Source organism: Ixodes scapularis, unplaced genomic scaffold, assembly GCF_016920785.2.
Source record: "Ixodes scapularis isolate PalLabHiFi unplaced genomic scaffold, ASM1692078v2 PGA_scaffold0__279_contigs__length_252992795, whole genome shotgun sequence".
Classification (NCBI taxonomy): Eukaryota; Metazoa; Arthropoda; class Arachnida; order Ixodida; family Ixodidae; genus Ixodes; species Ixodes scapularis.
Window position 1 is genome coordinate 591,219 of NW_024609835.1, and position 25,552 is coordinate 616,770.

Sequence of the window (25,552 nt, forward strand, 5' to 3'; positions counted from 1 at the left end):
GATGAACAAATTGTGATTAACGTATATTATGGCTTTATTTAAGTCACTTTTGCATGTTCCTTGTTTTGTCTGAACGAGGTTTCGTTTTTATAATAATAATGCTTTATTTCCATCCTTTATGATGGTGGGGCCCAAGAAAAAAGTTGCAGTAAGCAGCTTGACGAGTCCCTGGGCCCCTACAATGGACAGCAGGAAGCATGCGGGAAAACAAACAAAAAGCAACATAATAGCGTGCTAGAGGCAATGATGTTAGAAATCAGTACACAAAACTAAAAGCACCTTTTGCAAATGTTAAGAAAGAAAAGGATCACGTACAAGCATATAATAAGCGCAAGTCTCTAAATGTTAGACTTTCTGGTTCAATGTTATTGCTGTTAAGGCTGTTTAACAAAATACGGGAGTGTGGAGCTTAACATTTAAGAGCCATAATTTGTTCGCTGCGTGACCATCTTCCATTTCTCTGGGTTACGGGTAGGATACGGAGGAGAATTTTTCCTCGGCGACGCAAGGTTTTCCAAAAGACATGTACCTCTTATTTTTTCACTTTTAAAACTAGTAGAAAGCCGATACTGATATAACTTGTGAATAGTGATTATTTTAAAGTTCTTAAATAAATCAGCGGTATGAAAGTCGCGTGGCACGTTACATATACATCTCAATATTTTCTTTTGGAACATAAAAAGTTTTTTAATATTGGTAAATGTGGACGTTCCCCAAACAAGGTGGCAATACGTTAAGTGGGAGAAAAATAATGATTTATAAAGCAATAATTTAACATTTGTTGGTAACACAGATCTGTATCGATTTATAATCCCCACTACTCGAGCTAACTTTGGGATGAGATAATTTATATGGCTATCCCAAGACATACCCTTACTAAAAATGACTCCAAGAGTTTTAAAACAACTAACAACTTCGATTGGAGTAGAGCTAAAAGTGAGCACTTTAGACAGCACCACAGGCTTGTTTTTTGGACGAGAAATCACAGCTTTTGTTTTGTGAATATTGATTTTCAAGGAGTTGCTATCTTCCCAACTTTTTATCTTTGATAATGTGAGATTTGCCATATCGATTAAATCGTCGCAAGTATCGGAAGAAAAAAATACGCTCGTGTCATCCGCGTACATCACGAATTTTGCGTGCTTATTTACGTTAACGATACCATTAATGTATAAATTAAATAGAGAAAGTCCCATTATGCTCCCCTGTGGGACCCCTGACGTGATGAACCTTGCAGTGGATGAATAACCGTTTACATCTACATACTGTTGGAGATATTCTAGGTAGGACTGTAAAAGTAGTAAAGCTTGTCCGCGGATGCCGTACGCTTCAAGCTTTTTAAGTAAAACCACATGACTAGGGCAGTCAAACGCCTTTGTGAAGTCTAGAAAGACCCCCAAAACAAATTTTCTGTTCTCAAAATTTTCCAGAATATACTCTTTTTGATTAAGAAGTGCAGTTTCAGTTCGAAAGTTCTTCCTGAAACCGAACTGCGATGAAGTTACGAGGTCCCACTTATTTCAAAAATCTACTAGACGTTCATAAAGCATCTTCTCCAAAGCTTTAAAGAAAACAGGCAGTATAGAAATACGCCTATAGTTACCTAACTCGTTTTTGTCACCTTTTTTATATATAACAGTTAATTTCGCAATTTGCATTCTTTTGGGAAACACACACGTTTCCAGAGACAGATTAAAAATATAACTTAACACTGATGCAATTAAGTCAACTACATACTTGACTGGGCGAATTTGTAAGCCGTCAGCATCACAGCTCCCGCTATTTTTTACGTGTGTGATCACATTAAGAATTTCCGAACTATCAGTAGGTTTTAAAAAGATGGAACTACAATTATGGGGACAAGTATGTTTACAAGCATTAGCTACATCAGCGTTAACACCAGCACTAACACCTATGTCTTCAAAATATTCATTGAACACATTGGCCAACTCTCGATTGGTTAACTTTACACCTCTATGCTGCAATGTTTCGATATTATTTGATGCAGGAGCGCCTTTAACCAGTGAACCGAAATGTTTCCACATTATGTCGGTACGGCCGTTTGCCGACGAAAAAAGGGACGAATAAAAACTCTTTTTTGCATTCCTCAACTCTTTGGTTAAATTGTTTCGGAAAGTCTTAAACTCCTTAAGGACATCTGGGTCACGCGTCTTGATGAAACGTTTATATAGCGCATCTTTCTTTCGAATTTTTCTAAGCAAACGGGATGTTACCCATGGTATACGACTTTTGTTGGATACCACTACAGATTTATATGGAAAGTGGCGTTTATATAGCCTTTCTATTGCTTTTCTATTTCGAGAGTTACCTCAAGAACAGACCTTTACGGGAAATCCCAGGATACCTCGCGGTTTTCCCACAGTGCACTGCGCGGCACGGGGAATTGTGGGGCTGTTCTGATGTGCACTCGTGCCCACTCGAAACATTCCGTAAATCATTCTCCCTTATCATTTTAAGCTCAAAACAAAACAAAAAAAATCTAAGTTGACGCGTACTTTGTCGTGTTGTCCTCCCACCTTCCTTGCGTTTCAAGATCGTAAAATGTTAAGCCGACATGAACTTCTATTCATGGCTAGAGGCCAGACTGACGCGATGCGTCGAGCAGACGGGGAGGATGGGGACACTACGTATTTCCAGAATAGTTCGTTTTGTGACCCGCGTGGCCTTTCACAAGAATGTCAACCGATCTCGTTATTCGTTTTGATAAGTGTGACATTTAAATCACGTGGAAATATTTAGCATACAGTGGATGGTCATCGTGTCTGACCGCGGGCCCTTGTTGAAGCACACGCAAGTTTCTCTAGAACTTGCGACGACAACCGCATACTTTATTTCATTTCGTTGTAAACGCAAAAAAAAACATGTTTCCTAAAACTGTATGAGATAAAAAATTGCATTACAGTTTATTCGCATCCCCTTCGACACGTCCTATCAGGTTGCGCACATACTGAAAAGGTTTTTAAGGCTTTACGGGAGACACTTTGCAGAGATTTCGACCTACGGAAAAACCCATCTATCTGCTTTTGGCGCGAGGCCAAAGAAGTGGGTTTTCCCGTCGGCCGCCCCGGCATCCCGGCAGTAACGGCGCTACGAAAGGGGTCTTCCGTGTCGTCTATCCTTTAAAACTCGGTCTCAAACATTACCCGCGTTATGTGAAATCCCACTTTGGCAGTATCCAGTTGCTACGTTTTAGGAACTTCCATCGCGCTTGCCTACTTCACGGATCACCGGGGTCAGTCGTCCGTGACATCCACGACGCCAACCACGACGGCTGTGGGAATTAACCACGTCGCACCTCCAGTCACGTGATGGCACCATTCCACCCGCATTGCGCGATCGTGGTACAGCTATAGACCGCCACACTGTTTACAAACAAGCCCGCGTTTTCCCACACCAGGTGTGGGCACTGCGCAAGCGCAGAAACCAGATTCGCGTGAGGTGGAGTTTCTGCGCATGCGCCGTGGCGACAACAGCGCCACCGCAGAGGCGTGACGTCTTCCCGCGTTTGCCCACACCACGTGTGGGCACTGCGCAAGCGCAGAAACCAGATTCGCGTGAGGTGGAGTTTCTGCGCATGCGCCGTGGCGACAACAGCGCCACCGCAGAAACGTGACATCACAGCCGCGTGTTGGTCTATAGCTTTCGTTTCTTCGCACGTTGTGGGTGAAGAATACGACTTTTTAAACATAAATTAATGAAAATAAAAGAGCATTTCAAGGCGACAATGTACTCGGCATCGTTTACAATTACCCATCACCCATTACTACGGATTTCCAAACTAAGTGCAAAAAATATTGTGAATGGAGTGCGCAGTGCCGGATCCTTGGGAGTGTCGCGTCCTCGAACTAACTATGGGCTTCAGATGTTCAGGCGTCATCGTACTTTTTTGCACTGGGAAGTAAATTTCAACGAATCTTGACTTGACTTCAGACATCCAAACATTGAATGATTTTCCAAACGCGGTTGAATTTGGTTTTACCTTGCCCCTTATTTGTACACCAGCAACGAAGGTCGCGGCTCTACTGCGTTCAAGTTAATCGAAAAGCGATTTCTCTGTCCGTGAACCTTCGCTTCCACCAGAGTGAATTAGTCTGTACACAGACTAATTCAAGAAGACATTTGAAGCCGCACGCGAACAGCACAAACAGAAAAACAAACACTACGGTAGAAATACTGACTACGACGTGCCGTGTGGGGAAGCAAACACATGGCTTGAAACCACATTGGAGCGGATTGCTTTATTGGCTTTCAAATAATTACGGCATGAGCGTTTACTTTTTACTAAGAGACTCATCACCTGAACCGATCAAAATACTCTCAGAGGTATGACATTGCTGGGAAAAGATCAACATGCTGGGAATATTTTCTATTGCTTAGGTGGTCACCGGGAAAATCCGTACCTTCAAAATGACCCGTATGAAAGGCGGAAACGCAGAGCACAGATTTAGTGATCGGGTTAGTGTGCTGTCGTATGTCTGTGTGCTCAATGTATATATTTTGCTTATGTGTAATGTATCTACATGTCTGTATAATAAAGTCTACATTTGTTTTCGAGATTACAAGCTCGTCATCGCTTCAGTGCTCCACGTGGAACGGACTAAATCACATGCTCCCGACGGCGCTGATTGAAATCAGTCTTTCGCCTTCAACCACCACCATGGATTCAGCGCCACTTGAAAGAAAAGCGGCTGCATCTTTCGACTTCACCAGTGGGCCAGGCAGCAACTACCCAACCAAGATGCCTAAGTTTTTTGTGATATCGTTACAGCTCCTGATAATGTTTCTGGCACCAGCGTGGTCCTCTATGGCAGTGAACGGCAACACGATCATCGGCGGCTACGTTACATCGGCGACGTCTACATTTGTTTTCGAGATTACAAGCTCGTCATCGCTTCAGTGCTCCACGTGGAACGGACTAAATCACATGCTCCCGACGGCGCTGATTGAAATCAGTCTTTCGCCTTCAACCACCACCATGGATTCAGCGCCACTTGAAAGAAAAGCGGCTGCATCTTTCGACTTCACCAGTGGGCCAGGCAGCAACTGCCCAACCAAGATGCCTAAGTTTTTTGTGATATTGTTACAGGTTAGTGATTTCAAATACCTTGCTATCAAAAGCAACAATTTGTGCTTATTCTTGCTGCCTGGCCCCAAGGCTTGTTTTGCGTTGTACATGGAATGTCTCAGCATTTTCAGTGTTTCTGTTTCTACGTATGTTGAAAGTGTTAGTTACAGTCTGCTTTTGCTCCTTGGCGGGGACATTGAATCTAACCCCGGGCCCATGACCAAACCCCAAAAAGAACAACTTAATAAAGTGCTTGAAATCGTTCAGACGCTACAGACAGGTCAGAACAATATCCTCCAGGAAGTTCGAGATTTAAAACTAAAGCAGAGTACAACCGAGGAATCAGTAAATGCCCTCATAACACGGGTTAAAAAACGAACTTTCGAAGTTAAAAGAGTCCGGCGTTACAATAAGTACGACTTCCGATCCGCAACTAACATCCGCCGTTAACGAGATACCTCAGCTCAGGGCGCGCTGCGATGACGCAGAGAGCAGAGCCCGTAGGTCAAATCTTATCTTTTTTGGTATTCCTGATACGGACAAAGAATCATGGGCACAATCTGAAAAGGCTGTTATTGATGTGTGTCTCGAAAGATTAGGGTTGGAACTTGCATCCATCGAAAGAGCGCACCGTTTAGGAAGGTTTAGTCAGCAAAAACATCGGCCAATCATAGTAAAATTGTTCTCCTACAAAGATAAGGAGATGGTGCTTTCTAACGCGCACAAATTCAAGGGAACACACCTTTCTGCGAGTGAAGACTTTATACCCTCCGTGCGTCTTGCTCGAAGAAAACTACTCCAATTTGCAAAGCCTCAAGGCCTATCTTTCAAGCTGCGTTTCAATAAGCTAGTTATGGGAAATAAATGCTACATATATACATTTAGCACAGACTCTGCGAACGAGTTAAACTTCCGTGAGCCTTATCAAACCTCAGCTGAACAGGGAGCTGGAATTTTAAACCAAGCATTACCTCTTCCAGTGGTTAGTTCATCTGGTAGTAACCCCGGAATTTTTCACTCCTGCATCAGTTTTGCCATAACAATCAGAGAGGAGTTACAGAGCCAATAATGATATCTGTGTGAATAATATTTATGTTATTTTTACTAACATTAGAAGCGTTATGCATAAACGCCAGGATTTATCGTCAATTGTCGACTCGTCTAACGCGGACATTATTGTTCTCACCGAGACCTGGTTGTCAAGTAAAATACGCAATAGTGAAATATTAAGCTGTCAGAAACGTTTTAATATGTACCGTCATGACAGGGACGAAAGAAACGGTGGCGGTGTGTTAATCGCGGTAGCTGATAACATACAAACATTTCACATCAACATCGCTTCTGAACTTGAGATAGTATGGGTGGGTCTAAATATAAGAAACAAGAAATATATTTCTGGGGTGTGTTATCGTCCCCCAAATGTAAGTGTCACTTTTGTCCCAAAGATTCATGATGCGATCAGTGCAGTCATAGCTCGTTTTCCAAGTGCACCCTTCATACTGTTTGGTGATTTTAACTATCCTTCCATAGATTGGTCAGATGTGCGTACTTCCGTTAATCACTTTTCCTCAGAGTGCAACGAGTTTGTAAACATGTGTCTATATTTTAATTTTTCACAGATTGTTGCGCAACCTACACGTGTTACAGCAACAACCGCATCTTTGTTAGACCTCATTTTAACAACATCACCCGATCTTATCTCCTCACTAAGTCATATGCCCGGTCTTAGCGACCATTCTTTATTGCATTTCCTGTTAGATATCCCTAAATGTCCCAACCCAAAGCAAATTAAGAAAATATATAATTAAGCGAGGGCGGATTTTGAATCTATAAATAACGAATTATGCCTCTTTCTAGATAAATATACACATGGCTTTGAGGAGCGCTCTGTTGAAAATAACTGGAATCTATTCAAAAGAAAGGTTGCGTCACTTATGAGTGCTCATGTGCCCCTTCGAAGCATATCTCTATCACCCCAGTCGCCATGGTATAGTACGACTTTAAAGAGGTTGTCAAATAAAAAGAAAAGGTATTTCGTTCTGCTAAAATGTCGAACGATGATCAACGCTGGACAGTATATAATCTTGCTGCCGCGGAGTACAAAAAAGCAGTGGAGGAGGCGAAAGCCACTTTTTTGAACAGTACACTACCATTCATGCTAATTAATAATCCCAGGCAACTTTGGAAAGTTATTAGCTCCAGTCACAGCCAGGACGTAACGCTCAGGGATAATGACGAGTTGAAGTTCAAGGTGATTTGTGCCCTTTTGTATTGAATGATGAGTTTGCTAAATCCTTTTCACTACCTATTACCTCTGACCATCCGGTTCTCCCAGTTTGTGAGTATCTGCAAATGAATCCAGTCATTGTTGATTGCGAGGGTATTGCGAATATTATTGAAACCCTAAAAATATCAACTTCAGCAGGCATCGATAATATTAATACTAAGTTTTTGAAAAATACTAAAATGTATTCAAGCATCATCTTATCAAAACTGTTTACCCAATCGCTTGAACAACAGATACTACCTAGAGACTGGAAAGGGGGGGGGGCTGATTCCTCTCCACAAAGGCGGTGATAAACATAATCCTTTGAATTTCCGTCCTATCTCCTTAACAAGCATCCCATGCAAAATACTTGAGCACGTAATACATTCCAATCTTATTAACTTTCTGGACTCGAACTCTTTTTTGCACCCAGCACCAGCATGGTTTTCGAAAATTCTATTCATGTGAAACACAACGCCTAACTTTTACCCATGACCTTCACGTCGTTCTCGACCGGGGTTCCAGGACAGATTGCATATTCCTTGACTTCTCCAAAGCCTTCGATAAAGTACCCCATGTACTCCTTCCCCATAAACTTCGTAACTTAAACATAGATAACAACATACTCAATTGGATAGAATCGTTTTTAACAAATCGTTTTCAATTTGTTTGCGCCAACGGAACTAACTCATCATTATCAAGTGTTAACTCTGGTGTTCCTCAAGGTTCTGTGCTCGGTCCACTACTATTTCTTATTTATATTAACGATCTTCCTATGCATGTTTCCTCTTCCATCAGCTTGTACGCTGACGGCTGTGCCATTTATAAAGAAATTATTAACGATTCTGGCATTTCTGTTCTTCAAACTGATATAAAAAACGTCACACAATGGTGCTCAGAATGGCATATGGAACTCAACACATCTAAATGTAGATCTATGAGAGTGTCCAGACATAATAACACTTGTCCATCCTACAACATCATTAACTCCCCCCTACTTTCTGTTACTTCCTATAAATATCTTGGTGTGCATCTAACCATTGACCTTTCCTGGAATTTACATGTCGAATATGTCACTAATAGCGCTAATCGCTTACCAGGTTACCTCAAAAGAAACCTTTCGCTTACTCCTGTTTCATTAAAGCTTCTAATCTATAAGACTTTAGTTCGTACTAAACTGGAATATGCAGCCTCTATCTGGGACCCCGGTATCACCCTTTCATCCGCTGTTGAGTCCATACAAAATCGTTCCGCTCGTTTCATCCTCTCGAACTATCATCGCACATCCAGCGTCACATCTATGAAAGCATCCCTTTCCTTGCCTAACCTCTCTCTTCGCAGGAAAATATCCCGGCTTTGTCTTTTTCAGAAGTTGTTTGATTCTAATCCAACACTTCGTCAAACATTATTCTTAGAACCATCTTACATTTCACTACGAACTAATCACCATCTAAAAGTGGGCGTCCCCCAGTGTAACACCTCATCTTTCAATGCCTCCTTTGTCCCTCAGACCTCAATAGATTGGAATCGCCTTCCTGCACCCATAGTCTCAATAACTGATGCTACGGATTTTAAAATTGCCATTACTAAGTGTTTTGATGTTCAATAACTTTTGTTTTATGTCTTGCCTTATGTATCGTTATACTCATATGTTTCCGTTTAAAAAAACCCCACTCCTCTCTGTAATGCCTTCGGGCCCTGAGAGAACAATAAATGAAATGAAATGAAAGGTTTCCGAAGGTCCCGAAGCGCAATGATGACGGGAGCAAATAAAAATAGCTTTTTTTTGTAGAACATGAACTGCGCGGCTCCTCGCACCGCCTAGCCTAGCTACTTCCATAGTTACGAAGAAGGAAGCAGCGCCAAAAGTACGGGGGACAAAGAACGAGCAACACACAGACCGAGCGCTGTGTTCCTCGTTCTTTGTCCTCCGTACTTTTGGCGCTGTTTCCCTCTTCTTAACTATGCCTAACAAACTCGCCCAATTTTCAACTGAGCTACTTGCGATGGATGGATGGAGGGATGAATCCGGCTGAGCCCTTTGGATCGGGCGGTAGCTTACGCCACCTAGCCATTTTGTTTTACCACTTACGCTTAGAATATTTAAATGTGAAAACTATATTCACTCCGCACTGAAAACAAAGTGAGGCTATAAAACCCCCTTGCCGTCAGTTAATAAGAAAATACCTAGTTTTCTCTCGCTTTCTGCGACCATTCACTTAATCTTTGCTTGGTAACCTTTACAGTCTTGAAATCCACCCTTCCTTCGCTGTCTCTAAAACCCAATGACTTTATTAAATCTATGTTGTCTTCGGTAGGCATAGGGTGAAGCCCTTTACAGTAGAGTATCAAGTGCTCACCCGTCTCGTCCTCCTCTCCACAAGCAGTGCAAACTGTATTTATTTCCTGGTACTTCGCTCTGTATGTTCTGGTTCGCAGAGCACCCGTCCTTGCCTCAAACAACAATGAGCTTCCCCTAGAATTGTCATAAATGCTTTCTTTGGCAATAACTGTTTTGTTTAATCTATAGCTTTCCAGAGCCGTCTTTGTCTGCATTCCCTCTAGCCACCGATCTCTTTCTGTGGCCTTAACTTTCCTCTTAACTGAGACTTGCTCTTCCGTATCTTCGCTATAGCCTAAAAACTTTCCTCTTAATTTCCTAGTGCGCTGTCTCCACTTTGTGTCTACACTCCTCATGCATAAATAGCTGAAAACCTTTCGTGCCCATTGCTCCCCATCCATTTGCCTCAACCGAACCTCAAATTCTATTTTGCTCACAGCTTCCCTGCTCTCAAATGACGCCCATGCCATGTCTCCTTGTCCTTCCTGGTTTGGCGATTTGCAATGTGCCCCCAAAGCCAGCCTACCTACTCCGCGCTGTTTTATTTCTAGTCTTGCATGCACCTCAGATTACTCTGCTTGACACTGTCATCTGGTGGTAAACGACTTGACCTTCTTTCACGCGTTGCCATGATTTCTGGTTACAGTACAACAGCTACTTCAAATTTGCTATTTTGAGAGTGACTTCGTTTCGCGAATGGTTTACCACTCCTCCATGATGTGCGGTTGACGAAGGAATTGTGACTCGAGGAACAGCAAAGGTAGCACGTAAAGTGCGCGAAGTCACTCGGTATCGGTTGTCTCCGTTTAACATCGCAGTGCTGACGACAAGAAAATTGAGTAACCGCTTTCGAAACGGAAGTTTCTTTACCTGCGGGGGGAAGCCGGCTTAGGAAATAAATGCAGTTCGCGGAAAGATCGCGTTACATTTAGATTTGCAGCTCCTCTCGCCCCGTGAAATACACGTACGTCCTCGTTAAGCCTTATTGAGCTCGATTTGCTCGATTCGGGGTCGCTATAATAAGATGCAGGCGTCGGAGGAACTTTGCTGCCCTGCTTTCAGGTCAACAGTTTCTCCCTTTTTAACGGAACATAGGTTACAAGAGCGTTCCTCCCTTTAGGGAGGACTAGAAATACCCTTTTTTCCGCGCTGCCCAAACCAGCGACACGCGCTTGGCGACCGAAATATCATTTTATGACGTAACGATTAGTCAGAGTCTGTGTAAGAGTGGTAACTTGTGGAAGTTGGTGAATCAACCAAAAAAAGGAAGAAAGTATCTGTATAAGAGTGGCAACTTGGGATAGTTGGTGATGCATTAAAGGTAGTAATGACTAGTCGGAAGTTTTTCGTGCTTTCTCGCGTTTAGTTACATCTTTGGAGAAAACGAACGCGATTTTCAGATTCTCGGGGGGGGGGGGGGGGGGGGGGGGGGGGGGTACTATAGAATTCACCTCTAACTCGTTTATTTTTCAATAACCTCTTCAGCTTCCCTTTAGGAAATTTGTATTCCCCGAAATGGTATTCCTCTGAATGAGGGGTTGCCAAACCCCAGCCCGCGGAGGCGTACCGGCTGGTCCGCGGGTGGCCGCGGTCTTTCCACTGACGCCAGGCACACTGCTACCAACACCAAAAAAATAAGCGTGCGTAAAACAAACGGCGCCGTGTCACGTACCAAAAACAGAACACGAAGATATCAGAAATAATGAAAGAAAACAGCATCAAAACGCATTTTCTCAATTTTCGGAGCGTTACCCAAGCAGATGTTAATGATCCCCCTCTTCACGTGATTAAAGCGCGCCGACGCGAATGGAAGGATTGCATTGGTCCCACTTGGCTCATACATCCAGCACACATGCTCTGTTTGAAGGTTCGGCCTAGCAAGGCACTCCTACGAAACGGTGCTCCGACTGCCCTGGCCAAGACCATCTGCCCACGACCTCCTTGCGGAATGGAAGATCCCCACGCGACCTTTGTAGACCCTGTATGAAAAGTGTGAACCCTGAACTCTATTTTTGGGTAAAAAGATATAGTCTTTCCCCTCGTTGTTCTCTGGTGCAGCAGTAACGAACGCTCTTGACGAAAAAAGACACTAATTAACTTATAGTTTATTTATTTATTTTATTTATTTTTACAACGGAGCTGTTAAGGGTTTGTTTCCCCAGTATCGTGTCCGCGGGCAAACAAACGTCAAAACAAAACTCCGGACAGCTACCGCCATCTAGGAGCGACGGCGGCAACCCTTCCAGCCTTTCCACTCTGGCTTGCCAACTTGCGGCCGGCCATTACTTCATTCCCACCATAGTACAGCTTCCCTGGTCTTCCTTCTTGATCATGATGTAGAATAACCGAGACTGTGGTAAAAGCTGGGATACTTGGTCGAAGAAAAAAGACAGAGGAAAAGTGGAAAGGCGGGAAGTTTTTTTTCTTTCTGTTTTAGTGTTATTGGGTTTAAATAAAAGCCTTATGGATTGCCATCGCAAAATGGGTAAGTAGTACGTCCCTTTTATTCCGACATGACGGTACGCCGACACATGTCGAGTTAGAGCGAGTTGTGGGAGTTACTCAATGACGGTCCAATCTTTCTCCGCCGAGCGTCACGTCAGCATCGAGTTGCGATTGTCTGATGGTCCAACAGTTCATAAAATCGGTTGCAAGATATCGTTCCCGAAACGGTACCAAGAGTGCGGTGTCAGTCCGATTCCGCTCACAGTGCGAACAGTTAGTTCCATGGCTCTTGCTGCACTCTTGTAGTTACAACGTATCTTCTTGGCCATCGGCTCCCTCCCGCATCCCTGAAGCCACGAAAAACGCAGCGGCGATTTGCTTATATGTGCTCCACTTTGCAGAGCCGTGCGGGCCGTCTCCTTTCAGCAACGATGGTAGTTAGGTTGACTTCGTAGCGATCTAGTTCGTAGCAGTCGACCAAGGCCAATATTCCGTCATCGACAGAGGCGGGTATTCGGACCCGTTTAAAGGAGGGGTGCAACGATTTCCGGACTTCGGTAAAAAATGTGTGGAAGTTGCCCTCTGAAGCCTGATTCACATGGTGCGATTTTCTCCTGCGAAATCGGTGAAGCGATGAACCGCACATGCGAAATTTCGCTTTTCCTTTCACATTGATTGAGAACATATGCGATTTTTCGCACTTGCGAAGCACATGGTTGGAACCCTTGAATTCGTTTGACGATACTAATTTCGATATTTAACAAAATTATAAAATTTTCAGATTTATTTATTAGCTTCTGGTAAAAAGTACGCTGTATACTTATATTTAGGGCCGACTCAGACGTTTGCATCGACTGCATTCGCATCAACGAAAACGACGAAAACAACGAGTACGACGAACGCGACAAGGACACCGGGAGAGTCACAGCTCATAACTCTTGTCATAACTGCTTGAGCAAGCTAGTTGTTGCGCTGCTTGGCATGTCGCGCAAGGCGAACAGTTGTCCCGGTGGCTTCGTCACGTGGACGATGTTCCATATTGAAAGATGGCAAGTAGCAGCTCGTCTTGACTTTCATAGAGCATGATGGCCGCTGATGACGACGAGTTCAGACTGCTCTGTAAAAAGGAATACCTACTTCTAAGGAAAAAAAACTCCTGCTCCTAGACGGCAGCCCGCGGTGATGGCGGGTCAGGCCGTGCTGGCAAAACAGAGCCAAAGAATCGGAGTTTTACTTATTGGTAAGTCGACTTGTGCTTTTCTGCGAGCAGGTTTCTGGAATAATTTTTCTATGCAGACCCTTTTTATGCTGCACAGCGACCCGGAGCAGTTTCGAAGATATTACCGGATAATGCGGAACGCCTTTGAAAAACTCCACACTCGCCTGGAAACAAAGCTTACGAAGCAATATGTCGTCAGAGAGCCCATTTCGTCGCGGGTGCGGCTTACTATCTTTTTGAGGTAAGATGGTATTCTCTTTAAACTTCACTGTTTGGAGTGAATACGAGGTGCAATTAAACTGGTTTATATGGCGAACTCATTACTAGTTTCTCGGCTTCCAGACATTGATGTACACAGCAATGTTTTGTTTTTATTCAGGTACCTGTCATCGGCAACGTCAATGCAGGATCTTGCACTGCAATTCAAGGTTGGAGTGTCAACAGGGGCATCCATCGTGCATGAGAGATGTCCGCATATATGAAAGGTGCTTCGCCCAAAACACATGAAGGTAAGCAAAGAAATCTGATTTCGTTTTTGGTAACTTGTGGAAAAGAGGACGGTTTCACATGGAGCGATTTTAGTTGCGATTTCGCAGTTGCGACGGCGCTGTTGCGGCAAACAGGCAGGTTCAATGCGATTATGAAATAATCGGAGCTGCGTCAATTGTCAAACATCTTTCGAGACGTCACCAGCGCCGCTGCGACGGTACGAAAAGACAGCCAATAAAAACGCGCCTCATCCAAAACCAACCTTATCCTTAGTGTCGCATGCATGCTGTGAAAGAGTCGCTGGCGTCTCGTAATGAAAAAAACACTTGAAAATGGAGGTGGTATTCCGGTCGTGTGGTATTTACTGGGGGCCATAGCTTGCGCCGGTTGCTTTTGAGAGCACGTGCTGTTAGTGAATTTGCACAACGCTTCTGCAACGTATATTTCACACCGTCAAGATTGTTTATCTTTGCAAGCAGTACGTAGCAGTTCTTTTTGAGCTCTAGCTGCGAACAATGCGCGCCAATACGGCGTCCACTAAATACCGCCTTTAAAGATGTAGATCATGACGAACAACAAGACTCACAGTGGTGGTCTTGGGAAATTGATGAATTCAAGTCCCCCCCATGCCCCGGTGTACTCTTTCTACACACTACCAAACCACGGAATCATCCAGAATTCTAAATCAGGGGGTGTTGCAATTATTGGGGGGGGGGGGGGGGGGGGGGGGCTGTTAGGAGGGGGTGGCTTTAGGTCTAGATGCGTTGGTCAAGAAATTCTTAGGGGTGTCGCCCCCAACCTGGAGATAAATAAGGGGGTGTTAGAAGGGGCTAGCTTTAGGTTGATATACATTGCTTAAGACATCCTGGGGGGCGGGGGGTGTCACACCCCACCTGGAGATAATTATGGGAGTCGGGTGTACAAATCACTGCAGCTAACTCGTCCTTTGCAGCTGCTCCTATTTCCAGCCGAAATATCTAAATGAATCATGTTGAAAGCTGTACTGTCAAAAATGGTTTCTCAAAAAGTTTACACAACAGAGAGCCATTGATTTATGATTCTAGGGACGAACTTGGGAAGAGAGGGCTGCAGACCTGAGGATGTTGAGGGCCCCAATGCTATTACTGCGCCACCTTCGAAAGACGGGGTCACACATTACGCATCCTACGAATATAGTTTGCAGACAAATAGTAATTTGAGGCACCGCAGCATCCCTACTTTTTTATGTCGCACGGCAACCAATGAAAGGAGCAGCCTGGCACGCGGCTTATGAAACACAGATGCGTCAGTGAGTCGCGTTCGATCGATGTCTGCAGACTGTTTTTTGACTTTTGTATAAGCAGTCTGACACCGGCCTGACTTGGGCATAATATGATAGCTTACAAAAGTAAGTGGTGTGTGCCTGGAGCTGGGCTAGTTGGCTAAACATGCTTCGGAAAGTTTCCAGCTGAACGTAGAAAAAAAGGAGCGAGGGAGAAAAAAAAAACAGAGACACAGCTTTTCAGATCCAGTTACAAAAGTATTCGCAATTGTTCAGCGTCAACAAGTGTTTCTCATATTTGAGGATGCATTTATTACCAGTATCACTATAGGTAAAGATTACATGAACGGCTTTTAAATAACAACGTAAAACCATGTGTGAACTTTGTGCTGTACTTCTATCTCCCATCAAGAATCACAGACCAAGGGAAATTGCCAAGGGCTTTGAGACAGGGCGGAATTTTCCTCATTGCGTGGGGAACGTTGGCGGAAAACACGGACATATCGAAGCCCTTGCCGATTCTTGAAGCCTGTACTATAACTACAAGGTGCTGTTTATGGGTCTACAAATTTGCTTTAACACATATCATGTTTTGGAAGAGCGCATGAAGTGACCCCGACGGCCATCAGCACTACTCTGTAGTGCTGATGGCCGTCGTGGACAACAAGTCGAGGTTTATGGCCACAGACTCTGGAGCGTATGGCCACCAAAGTGATGGTGGCGTCTTCAAGGCATCAAGGATAGGACAGTGCCTCAGTAGCTGCCTTGAATTGTCTACCACCAAATCTGCTGCCATCTTCCCATGTTATCGCCGCGTCCGTCTTCGTTGGAGACGAGGCATTTCAACTGAGGTCGGACTTTCTGAGGCCCTGTCCTGGTTGATACCTCAGTGATTATCTAAAAATATTCAACTATCGACTGTGTAGAGCGAGGTAACCTTTAGAATTGTTGCACTTGCATTATAATTACAAAAATCACAGTGTTGTCTTTGTCCCATTTCCAGAAGGTGCGTCCAGAACGCATTCGAAATTTTGCCTACTAGATTTTGCATCTTCCGCAGGCCAATCGACCTCCTCCCAGACCACGCCACTGGAGTCGTCCGCGCAGCTTGTGTACTGCACAACTACCTACAAGACGACAAGTTGCACATGCTAAATGCCAATGCTGATTGAAGTTGACCACTTCGGCAACATCGTTGATGGCCAGTGGCGCAAGGAGGTCTCTCAACAGACAAACGCGTTGCTCCACCTACCGAGGCTGAGATCGCGGCACGTCGACCAATCTGTCCGAAAATGCAACATAGTGGCCACCGCAGTGAGAGACCTGTACCGCAGGTACTTGATAAAGGAAGCTGCAGTGTCATGGCAAAGGAACCGCGCTGGACTGAAATCCAAAGTAGTGTCAGCGGTATGGTGACAAACCACTAAGTTTTCAAGTTTTTGTGTGTGAGGATCGTCTGACCTATTTCCGGTGGAACAGGGAGCTGAGGCCACCATTACAACAATATTCTGCCGCTGCGAGTTCGCTACTTTTGAACGGGTGCTCTGGTGAGAGACGGCTTCCGTGTGAGGCCCACTAGGACTTTGAACAGAGAAAGTGAAACATTTGTATTGTACCAAGACCGGTGCTACTGGAGGGGGATGAAATTAGGGACTCTCCCTGTTCATGTACGCTATTAATGTGCTTAACTAGGGGTGGACGTAATTTATACTCTGCCGCCCTTGGAGGAGTGACACAGTCCTCTGAGATCCTTGGTTGGATAAGTGGGACGAGTGTTTTCAGTGCACGTTCTGCAAGATCCTGAGCTAGACGCAGTCCTTAAAGGAGCTGTGCAACGATATTCAGTTGGAATGTTTTTCACTATACACGAGCTTACTGGCACTAGTGGGACTCAAGGATACTCGCAGCAACGTCACTGGTCAAGAAACTCCTTTGTTGCGGCGAAATTTCAAGGACAAAAGCAATTATTTTCGTTCAATCTCTCCTTTGCAAAATTTGATGACGTAACGTGGGGATCGCAGAACACCCAAGTGACAATATTTGAATGCGGTTCATAGATTGGACCCGAGCCCTGCGTGAGCGCTCGATTTGGGCTCGTGATAATTACTAGCTCGAGAAGCATTCGGGTAGTCGCCCGCGTCCAATCGCTGCAACGACGACAATAGCCGAGCCATAACAATGTCTGGAACTCAGCGCGTGTCCTGTGCTTTGCCAACCCCAGCGCGTGGCTATGATCAACATTGGCGGCATATAATCGGCTCCAGATCGCGTGGCAACTTATTCTGGCTGCGAGTTGAGGGGGTGAACGCTGCTCGTTTTTCTTAAATTTTTTCTGGGACTTCTATTGCGTGGGGTGAAGAACGAACGCGTGTTTCATAGGTCATTAACGTTAGGGATTCGTTTTAAGCGGTATTTGCGCAAAGTACAAAAATTGTTGCATTGCTCCTTTAAAGGGAAGCCGGAACACTTCTTTAAAAAAAAATGACATAGAGCTTGATTCTAGCGTAGTTTTATCCCGTGGATATGAATATCGCGTTCGTTTTCCCCGAAGATGTAACTTAACGCGAGAAAACACGAAAAACACCCGACCCGTCGTGGCGTCATAAGAGGGCCTTTCGGCCGCAAAGCTCGTGTCACTCGAGGGCCGCGCATGCAATCCCTAGCTCGCCAGGTGTATTCCCCCGTACTGGCACAAGTGTTGACATCTTTTTATGCCTTTCTTCAAAAATAAAATAGCAAGAGTACGCGTGCATAGCTTTGGTGGACGCTGCTGGAAGGAAGATTCCGAAAACTCCTTTTATGGCGACACGCTCCTGGAAGGAGGGCCTTCGGTGGTACTCTGAAAATGATTTTCTGCAACCTCCATGCCCCAAATTATAAAAGAAATAATTTCGATATTCGAGATCCTGGAGGTGAAATGAAGACGACTTAAGTGTGTTTCCTCAAATACAAAACCGCTTCAGCTTCCTCTTAACTTGGTGTGTGAGAGTTATTTGACTAGTCTCCGGAAGTATGTGCATTTAGGTGGTTCAGGTAGATCTGCAACGTGCTGGAGGTAGTGTAGTGTTGAGAGGGAGTGTGTTTGTACACGCCGAAGAAGCGTAGCATCTGCCCTCTCTGGAGTGTGGAGTGGGCTGTAGGGGGTTATGTGGTTACGACGAAACTATAACAGAAGGCACGGCGAGTTTCCTTCTCGTCGTGCCTTGCGTTGTAGCTTCCGGGTCACGTAGGGGTCGATTTCGTCTGGACATTGACAAGGGGTACTCGGATCGTCGGTGGCGTGCGTAGATGAGTGGGCGGCCTTGCAACAACGGCGCACAATGCGAATATTTGCCTTTTGGCGCCGGTGCACCCCATGACGCCAGCAACGTGTTCTGTTCCTCTTTATTCATATTTGATGTCTGCCAAAAAGGTGAGCCTGTACTTGATTTTTTTTTTCTTTTGTAATTGCATCTTTTTTGTCTTTTGTTAGTTGTTATCTTTCAACATTTAAAGCCAGCAATAAAAAAATGATTTCTGAATCACCCCTGCATCATGTCATCTGTCTAGTTCATTTCCACCCCAGACCTGTTGCCTGCAAATCAGTCAATTATTTTGTAGAAAATGGGTTGTGGTCTTTGCCCTTTTTACGGACAAACTGGCGGACACTTTTTGTGGCAGGTATAGCCCAAAGTAGATCGACAGAGTACTGGCTGATTCCCCACAGGGTAAGGTGCTATTTTACTGTTTTCGTTGGACCTACGCTGCGCAATCGGGTCTTTACAAAACACAGAATTCGTTTATCGGCCGACTTTTATGAAATGAACGACACGCTGGACGTGCAAAACACATTCTGTACTTCCTCAGTGTAGGTCAGCATGAACAAGCTAACGTAAATATTAAGCTTTTTTTTTAATTCAAAACAATATTAGCGATTGCGAACATGACAAAAACACTGAAGATAAAGGAAACGACATAAATGAAAAAACACAGGTATTCAGATGCAAAAAAGCCAAAGCAATCATGTTGGTGAAATAATCGCAAACTATGCACGAAACCAAATTGTCACAGGATTTCCATGACAAATGTCACGCGTGGCACGTGTGACATTTGCGTAGGGGAGTCATTGAATAGTAGAAAGACCCTTTCTTGAAATTTGTTTGCAGATCTGACACGAAGGTCTGTCCAGAAACCGATAATCGCTGATCGGCACCTTGTAATTAAAGCCATTTTACACGTGTGTCACTCGCGTAGCACGCGTCCGGCGCGTTTACATATCAATAGTTGTTGGCACTTCGTAAAAATGTCAAGCTCGATTTTTATCAAATGGCTTTAATAACAAGGTGCTGTTCAGCGATTCTCGGTTTCTGGACAGACCTTCGTGTCAGATCTGCAAACAAATTTCAAGAAAGGGTCTTTCTACTATTCAACGAGTCCCTTACGCAAAGTGATCGAACAGAAGCGTCAATTGTTATCGCGTGCAATTTTACGAAGGAAGCTACCACAACCCTCGCCAGGTACGGAAACGCCAGTTCGTTTTAATACCGAACTGAAGCTTACATCCCCCGGCGAAAAATATTCACTTGGAAGAAGCACATCCGCCGCCCCACCCCCACAGCGAATTTGGAAGACGACGACGTAGGTGACGCACTTTTCGTATTTTTCATTCTCACGTTGCTATGACCACCGTGACGTCTTTCACGAGCCGCGTTTGATTGGCTGTCCGTCCCCTTCGCAAGAGCGGCCGTTCGCAAGGAAAGTTTGGCAAAATACGGAGTTGCGAATTAGTCGAATTCGCACCGCAACTGCGTTGTGCCGCAGGAACGGCGTCGCAATTGCGAAATCGCAGGCAAATTCGCACCATGTGAATCAGGCATGACACTTCTGAAGTAAAGAACAGACCCGTTCTCGCCTGCGTGTCTTAGTTGTTGCGTAAAAAAAAAAAAGATAAATATTGGCATTTCGGGCACCCAACAACTCACTCGCTGACTTCAGGGTCACACCTGGTTGCACTCCTAGTGACGTCATTCGGAGCGCCGTGTAGGTTCCCGTGTGCTCTCTCGGATGACGCTTCCTCTCCCTCTCTCTGCTGACATTAGCGGGCGTTATGCTGCAGCTTAGATCGGAGCCAGGTCACGTAATCTTCTCGCCGTAGTTCCTTCGGCTGCCACTTGGGGCTTCAGGTGTGGTAAAAAGCTCGACTTTTGCTTTGCGATTACGCAGCGGAATCGCGACATCTTTTTAATGAAGGTGATGTTTTCTCTATCTTCCGGGATACAACAAACAACGTAAAAATGACGAGATGCAAATTATTTTAATCATAAAATCGTTGCAGCCCCCCTTTAAAACGACATTTCGTAGCGTTTGCATTACATCGTACCCTAAACAAGCGAAAGTCTACCCGAAACTGAAACCAAAGGTGGGAAATTCTGCTGTGACTTTCTTCAACAAAGCGCAACGGTACTACGTTCAGGGCTAAGTAATCTCTATGTGTGAGCGTACTTCGCATTCTTGCGTGGCTTTTAATGACTTGATATCACGACATTTTACCGAAGCTCCACAGACATTCACCAGGTGGTTTTTGATCATCGTTTAATTCACTTTAAAATATGTTCCTTGAGCTTTCCTACGAATTATCGGGATGGGGGAAATCCTACTTTAAACCGCTACATGTTGAAGCGAAGAGATGAACTCCGAAATGTGTTTTCCTTCCCCTGTAAGGATTTCTGCAGACGCTTAGCTAGTTTTTAATTGGAACCATATGTTTATTTTAACTCATTCAAAAAAGTTAATTCTTAACTTTTAGATTATAAATTTGCTGATTCGATTCTTTTTTTTAGTCCTTGTCCGATGTAATTGGCAGTTATCGTTCAGATTTTTTTTTTTCTTAACTACTTTGTAGAAAATTTTGAAAGTATATGCGCGGAAACAGCCGGTGTAGTAGCGCACACACTTACCCTTGTGGAGAGTAGAAGCTGGGAATGACCAAAAAAGTGGCGAGAATAGCGCACACAAGCAAGCATTTTAGAAGCTTTCGTGGACGCTGCCGTGCTGTAGCTATCATTTGAAACACCTGACTGACCGCAAGAAGTTCATCCTTTCATTGCGGCGGCACGACTCGAGAACCCGGCGAGCGAATCTCTTTTCGACGACTCAACAATCGGGGGAAAGAGTCGCCACGAGGCTATTGTTATCCGCCACATGGCACGCCTTTTTCCTTCCCTCACTCATTTCCCAGGCGGAACTCGTTATCGCAATAAATTCTTGTGTTTTTTTTATTCTTTTGTTTGTTTTTTGTTTGGCAGCATGACGCTATGTAATGGGTGTGTTCCTATGACGGCAGTCATAGGGAGCAACGCCTGTTATTTCTACTCAATAAAAAGAAGAGTAACAAATATTTGCGAAACACAATTGCTCTGCGTTCTTACGACTGACTTCCTTGCTCTTTATAAGGTCAAATAGACTGAATTTTTCTTGACTTTGCAGGCATTCGACCAAATGTCACATCATACTTCGTAAACAACATTTATACGTAATATCGATCCTGTAACGTGTTCAATTGGCTGGTAGCATTCTTGAACATATCGTTCGTAATTACTAACTCCACTCCCACATTTTTTTTTTTTTTTTTTCAGAGCACCTCGAGGGTTTTAACTTTTCTCATTTATTTTATTGACCTCCCCAGTATGGCTTCCTCCTCGATGATTTAGTTGCTGACGACTGTATTATTTACCGAATACCATTAATGACTTACATTGCTGACAGTCGCAGTGTGATTTGGATTATATGTTTCGATGGTGCAATCTCTGATCAACGGAACTATATTTGCACAATTTTTTTCACGTTGTGCGAGAAGTATACTTATCTTTCGGGCGGCAAAGTTAACCTAAAAAATACTCAGAAGAGGAAGAAAGAAAAAAAAAATAACGGGTGAAAGCAAATTCGCCGATTTGTTTATTGGCGTTTAATCGAGGCACTAATCTAACTCAAATGTGTTTAGCACTACTGCGATAACAGTATTTTTGAAGACGGCCCCTGGGGTGAAGCTAATACAGATGTACCATCGGAAACAATATGATCGTGAACGCGCCTCCACGGCGACACGCGGAGACGCGTTCACGCCATATTGTTTCCGATAGTACAACAGAATCGGAGGTTCGCACGTATCGAACATTTGAACTTTTATGTTTGTAATATATAATTCAAGAAGACAAGCAAATCAATTTTTAACTCGCTACTCGTAAAAAGCGCCAAATAGCTTTATGGTATCTGCATTTATTTTCCTAGAAAATGAGCCTCAACTTGAGCAAAGTAACTGCGATTAACTTCAGAAGACAGAAAGTGCGACACAATCGGTGACTTGCAATTGTACTAAGATATTATATGTTTGTGCAAGAATGAGATTAAAAAAAAATAAAGTGTACACTTTTTTTAATCCTGCTTTGTCGAGTACATTAGGAAACAATTTCAAAACGTTTCGCGACGCCGTCAGGCCACAGAGGATCAGATTCCCTGCAGGGTGGCGACGTAGATTCAAAGGCGTGGCTACTCCGAGTCATTTTGCAGCACCTTTTGGAGCGGCTCGAAATCCTTTGAAGCCACGAGCATATCCTTAATTCATACTCGTTCATCGCCCTGCGAACACTGACTCACGAGTTGGCATGTGCGCCTTTTCCGCCTTTCCACTTTTGTGCCACCCCTCCTTCGAAAAATTCCGGGAGACCTCGTGGCGGGGGCGGCGGGGGTTGGGGGGGGGGGGGGGGGGGGGGGTATTGTAGGGCTGTTTGGATGCACGCTCGGGTGCCGACTCGAATTGAATTATAGCAGAGGTCTTATTATGAAGGTCTATAAGACCTTTCCAATAATCGACTTCTGCGTGCTGCCATCTTCGTAAACTGGGCTGTGGAAGATGACTCAGCATTTTTCGCCTGAGTGATAAGCGCTAGACAGGCGCTATATCCTGGAAGTTGCACGATTCATTCTGTCTTATCATTAGGAGCTCAGAACGCTCAATTAAAGGGATCACAAAAGGAAGTCATCGCATACTCTGCTTTGCTATTCTACTTTGCTTTCCTACTGCCTTTTCTACTTTCTGAAATCGCAATCGCAGAGTGTAAAAGTGACGTTAAGTTCGCCTTCGATTGCAGGGACGTGAGGTTATCACGTTCCGTACATCGGAACGTTACACTTAGTGCCACAAAATAAGCTACTAGTTACACTGCGTCAATCAGACTGTGGAGGCGATTTTTCCCGGAAAGATCTATATTGCGCGTAGTCAACATCGTATTTCCTTCAATAAACATCTTTTCTATTTCCCTTCAATTTAATTACCTCGAACATTCAATTAGTTTAGTTCTGCCTAAAACCACAAGACACAGCAACAAGGTCGTGACATGATTCATTAGTTTTCTGACAGCCCCCCCCCCCCCACCCCCATACACACACACGCGCGCATATAGTTTTCTTTTTCTTTTATTAGACGATTTAATATGATCTCTAAAAACTACACACCGTTCCTTTTTTCTTTTTTTCTATTGCGACAGAGCACGTATGTCTTAATAAAAAGAAAAAAAACTAGAAATGGAAACTCATTTGTTTGAAACCGAAACACGAGCGCGGAAGCTTACTTCTAGAAGTTACGTAAATACACCCAACCGTGCTTTTTTTTTTTTTTTTTTTTTTTTTTTTTTATGCGTGTGCTGCTTGCCGTGCGATTGTTTCGCACTTCTATCCCTTCCGCTCGACGTTCTGCGTTCGAAGATCGATTGTCCGATACCACGAACGACAGATGTGAGGCAGCGTCCCCACGTCCGCTGCAACGTCGGTCCGTCTTGCGCCGCCATGGCGTCGTCCAGCCCGCCCTACGACGCCATATTGAGAATGGCGTGGATAATGTACTTCCTCTCATCTGCGCAACACTTTTTTTTTTTTTTTTTTTTTTTTGAATCTACGCATTTGCAGCTTTTTGGAAGCAACAAAAAATGGGGTTCATGGGGAAAGAGGGTGACCGTGACTGCAACCGGCCAATTCTCGACCTGCTGTTTTCGGACGGAACGATAACTAATTTCGAGTCGCAAATTGTGTCCTGGGTAGTTAGCTCTTAGAGGTCATGTTCAAATAAAACCCTTGGCGAACATAAATACCCTGTCAGTGTTCCTTTAAGGACGCTCATTGGAACAGTTGCATTTTCAACATGTGATGACTAATCACGGACATGAACACGCGTGAATGCCAATTTTAAGTATAGAATCGAATAAACTAGTGTTCAACTGAAATAATGTTAGAAAAAAACAAACATTGAGTACCTAATTGAATGTTTTATTTAAGTTCTGGAAGGTATTTTTGGCATATTCATATAGAGTGTTATCACAATACAAAAACAATATGTGCACAGTAAATTGACCAACTTAAAAAAAATACAGGTTGGGCTCGCTAACGAAGTTGATAAGAAGAGTGACAAATGCCTGAAATATTTTATTAGACGTCTCTTGGAGAGTATATGCAAAAAAAGATTAAGCTATTTAGATTTTTTTTAAGGGAAACAGAGGTGTCTATGAATGTTGACATTGGTTTGGTGGGTTATGGAAATCATGAAGCGATTATTTTGCTTGCAGGCAAAGCAAACAACACATTGCATTTTAGAGCATTTTATGCTCGCTTTTGTCTCGCAGTTCTTGTTTCTGTATCGCACAGCGTTCCAAAGTTTGGCACATTCCGGAAAATGACCGAAGTCATCTTTGCGGGTGTGCAGGTTCGGCACTTCGATTGGACTTGCTTTACCTGCCTGTGGAATAATTTTAGTATTTCCCTGTGGTTCTGACTGGCATCTGTTCGCATTTGCTGGGGGCTCGAGAAGAAAAAGCTATTTGCACCGGTCACAACTTTTGTCCAGAGAGTGCACACTAAATTCGAAGGATTCTTATTTTTGTCACAAACTGTGGCACCGGCCGACTCTCCCACCACCTTTTTCTTTGCGCCTTCGTGCTGCTCGCCGACGCCATGGAGAGGGACGGCTTGTTGGGTCGTCAAGGGGACAGGACGTTCGTGGTTGCGGGGTGAAGCCGGCGAGAATGGCGGCCCGGCAATAAGATACTTTCTGAGGCTTCTGGATCGTCGCCGCCGCCGTCTCCTGCTAGCTCACCACCGCCGAGAGCCCGATGATGCCCTTTCGACACCAAATATGAGTGAGGCCCGCCTGTTCGAACTTTTTGTGGACGTTTTATTTGATCTTTGTCCGTAGCTTTGTTCTTTTATTTCATTAACGTTAGTATTGCTGATGCGCGCCACCTGTTCGGACTTTCTAATTATTATGTAGGTTGTTTTACAACCGTGAAGTTGGTGTGGCGCGACAACCATTTTCCTTTCTTTGTTCTTTCGTTTTCAATATTGAGTGGAGATCCGTGTAGAACCTTGCTTTTTTGTTGTGTAGTCTTTGCCTGTGCGCCATACCTCAATATCTATAGGTC

General features: G+C 44.2%; 1 protein-coding gene across 1 annotated transcript in view; it reads right to left on the reverse strand.

Annotated features, from left to right (window-relative positions):
- The window catches only part of LOC115318472 (galactosylceramide sulfotransferase), a 34,086-nt gene extending 12,872 nt beyond the window's left edge, over window positions 1-21,214 (reverse strand). The window contains exon 1 of the mRNA XM_040223270.2: window positions 21,044-21,214. Within this exon, the coding sequence (XP_040079204.1) occupies window positions 21,044-21,150 (107 nt within the window). The 5' untranslated portion in view covers window positions 21,151-21,214. The remainder of the gene's footprint in view (window positions 1-21,043) is intronic.
- Between the last annotated feature and the right edge of the window lie 4,338 nt (window positions 21,215-25,552).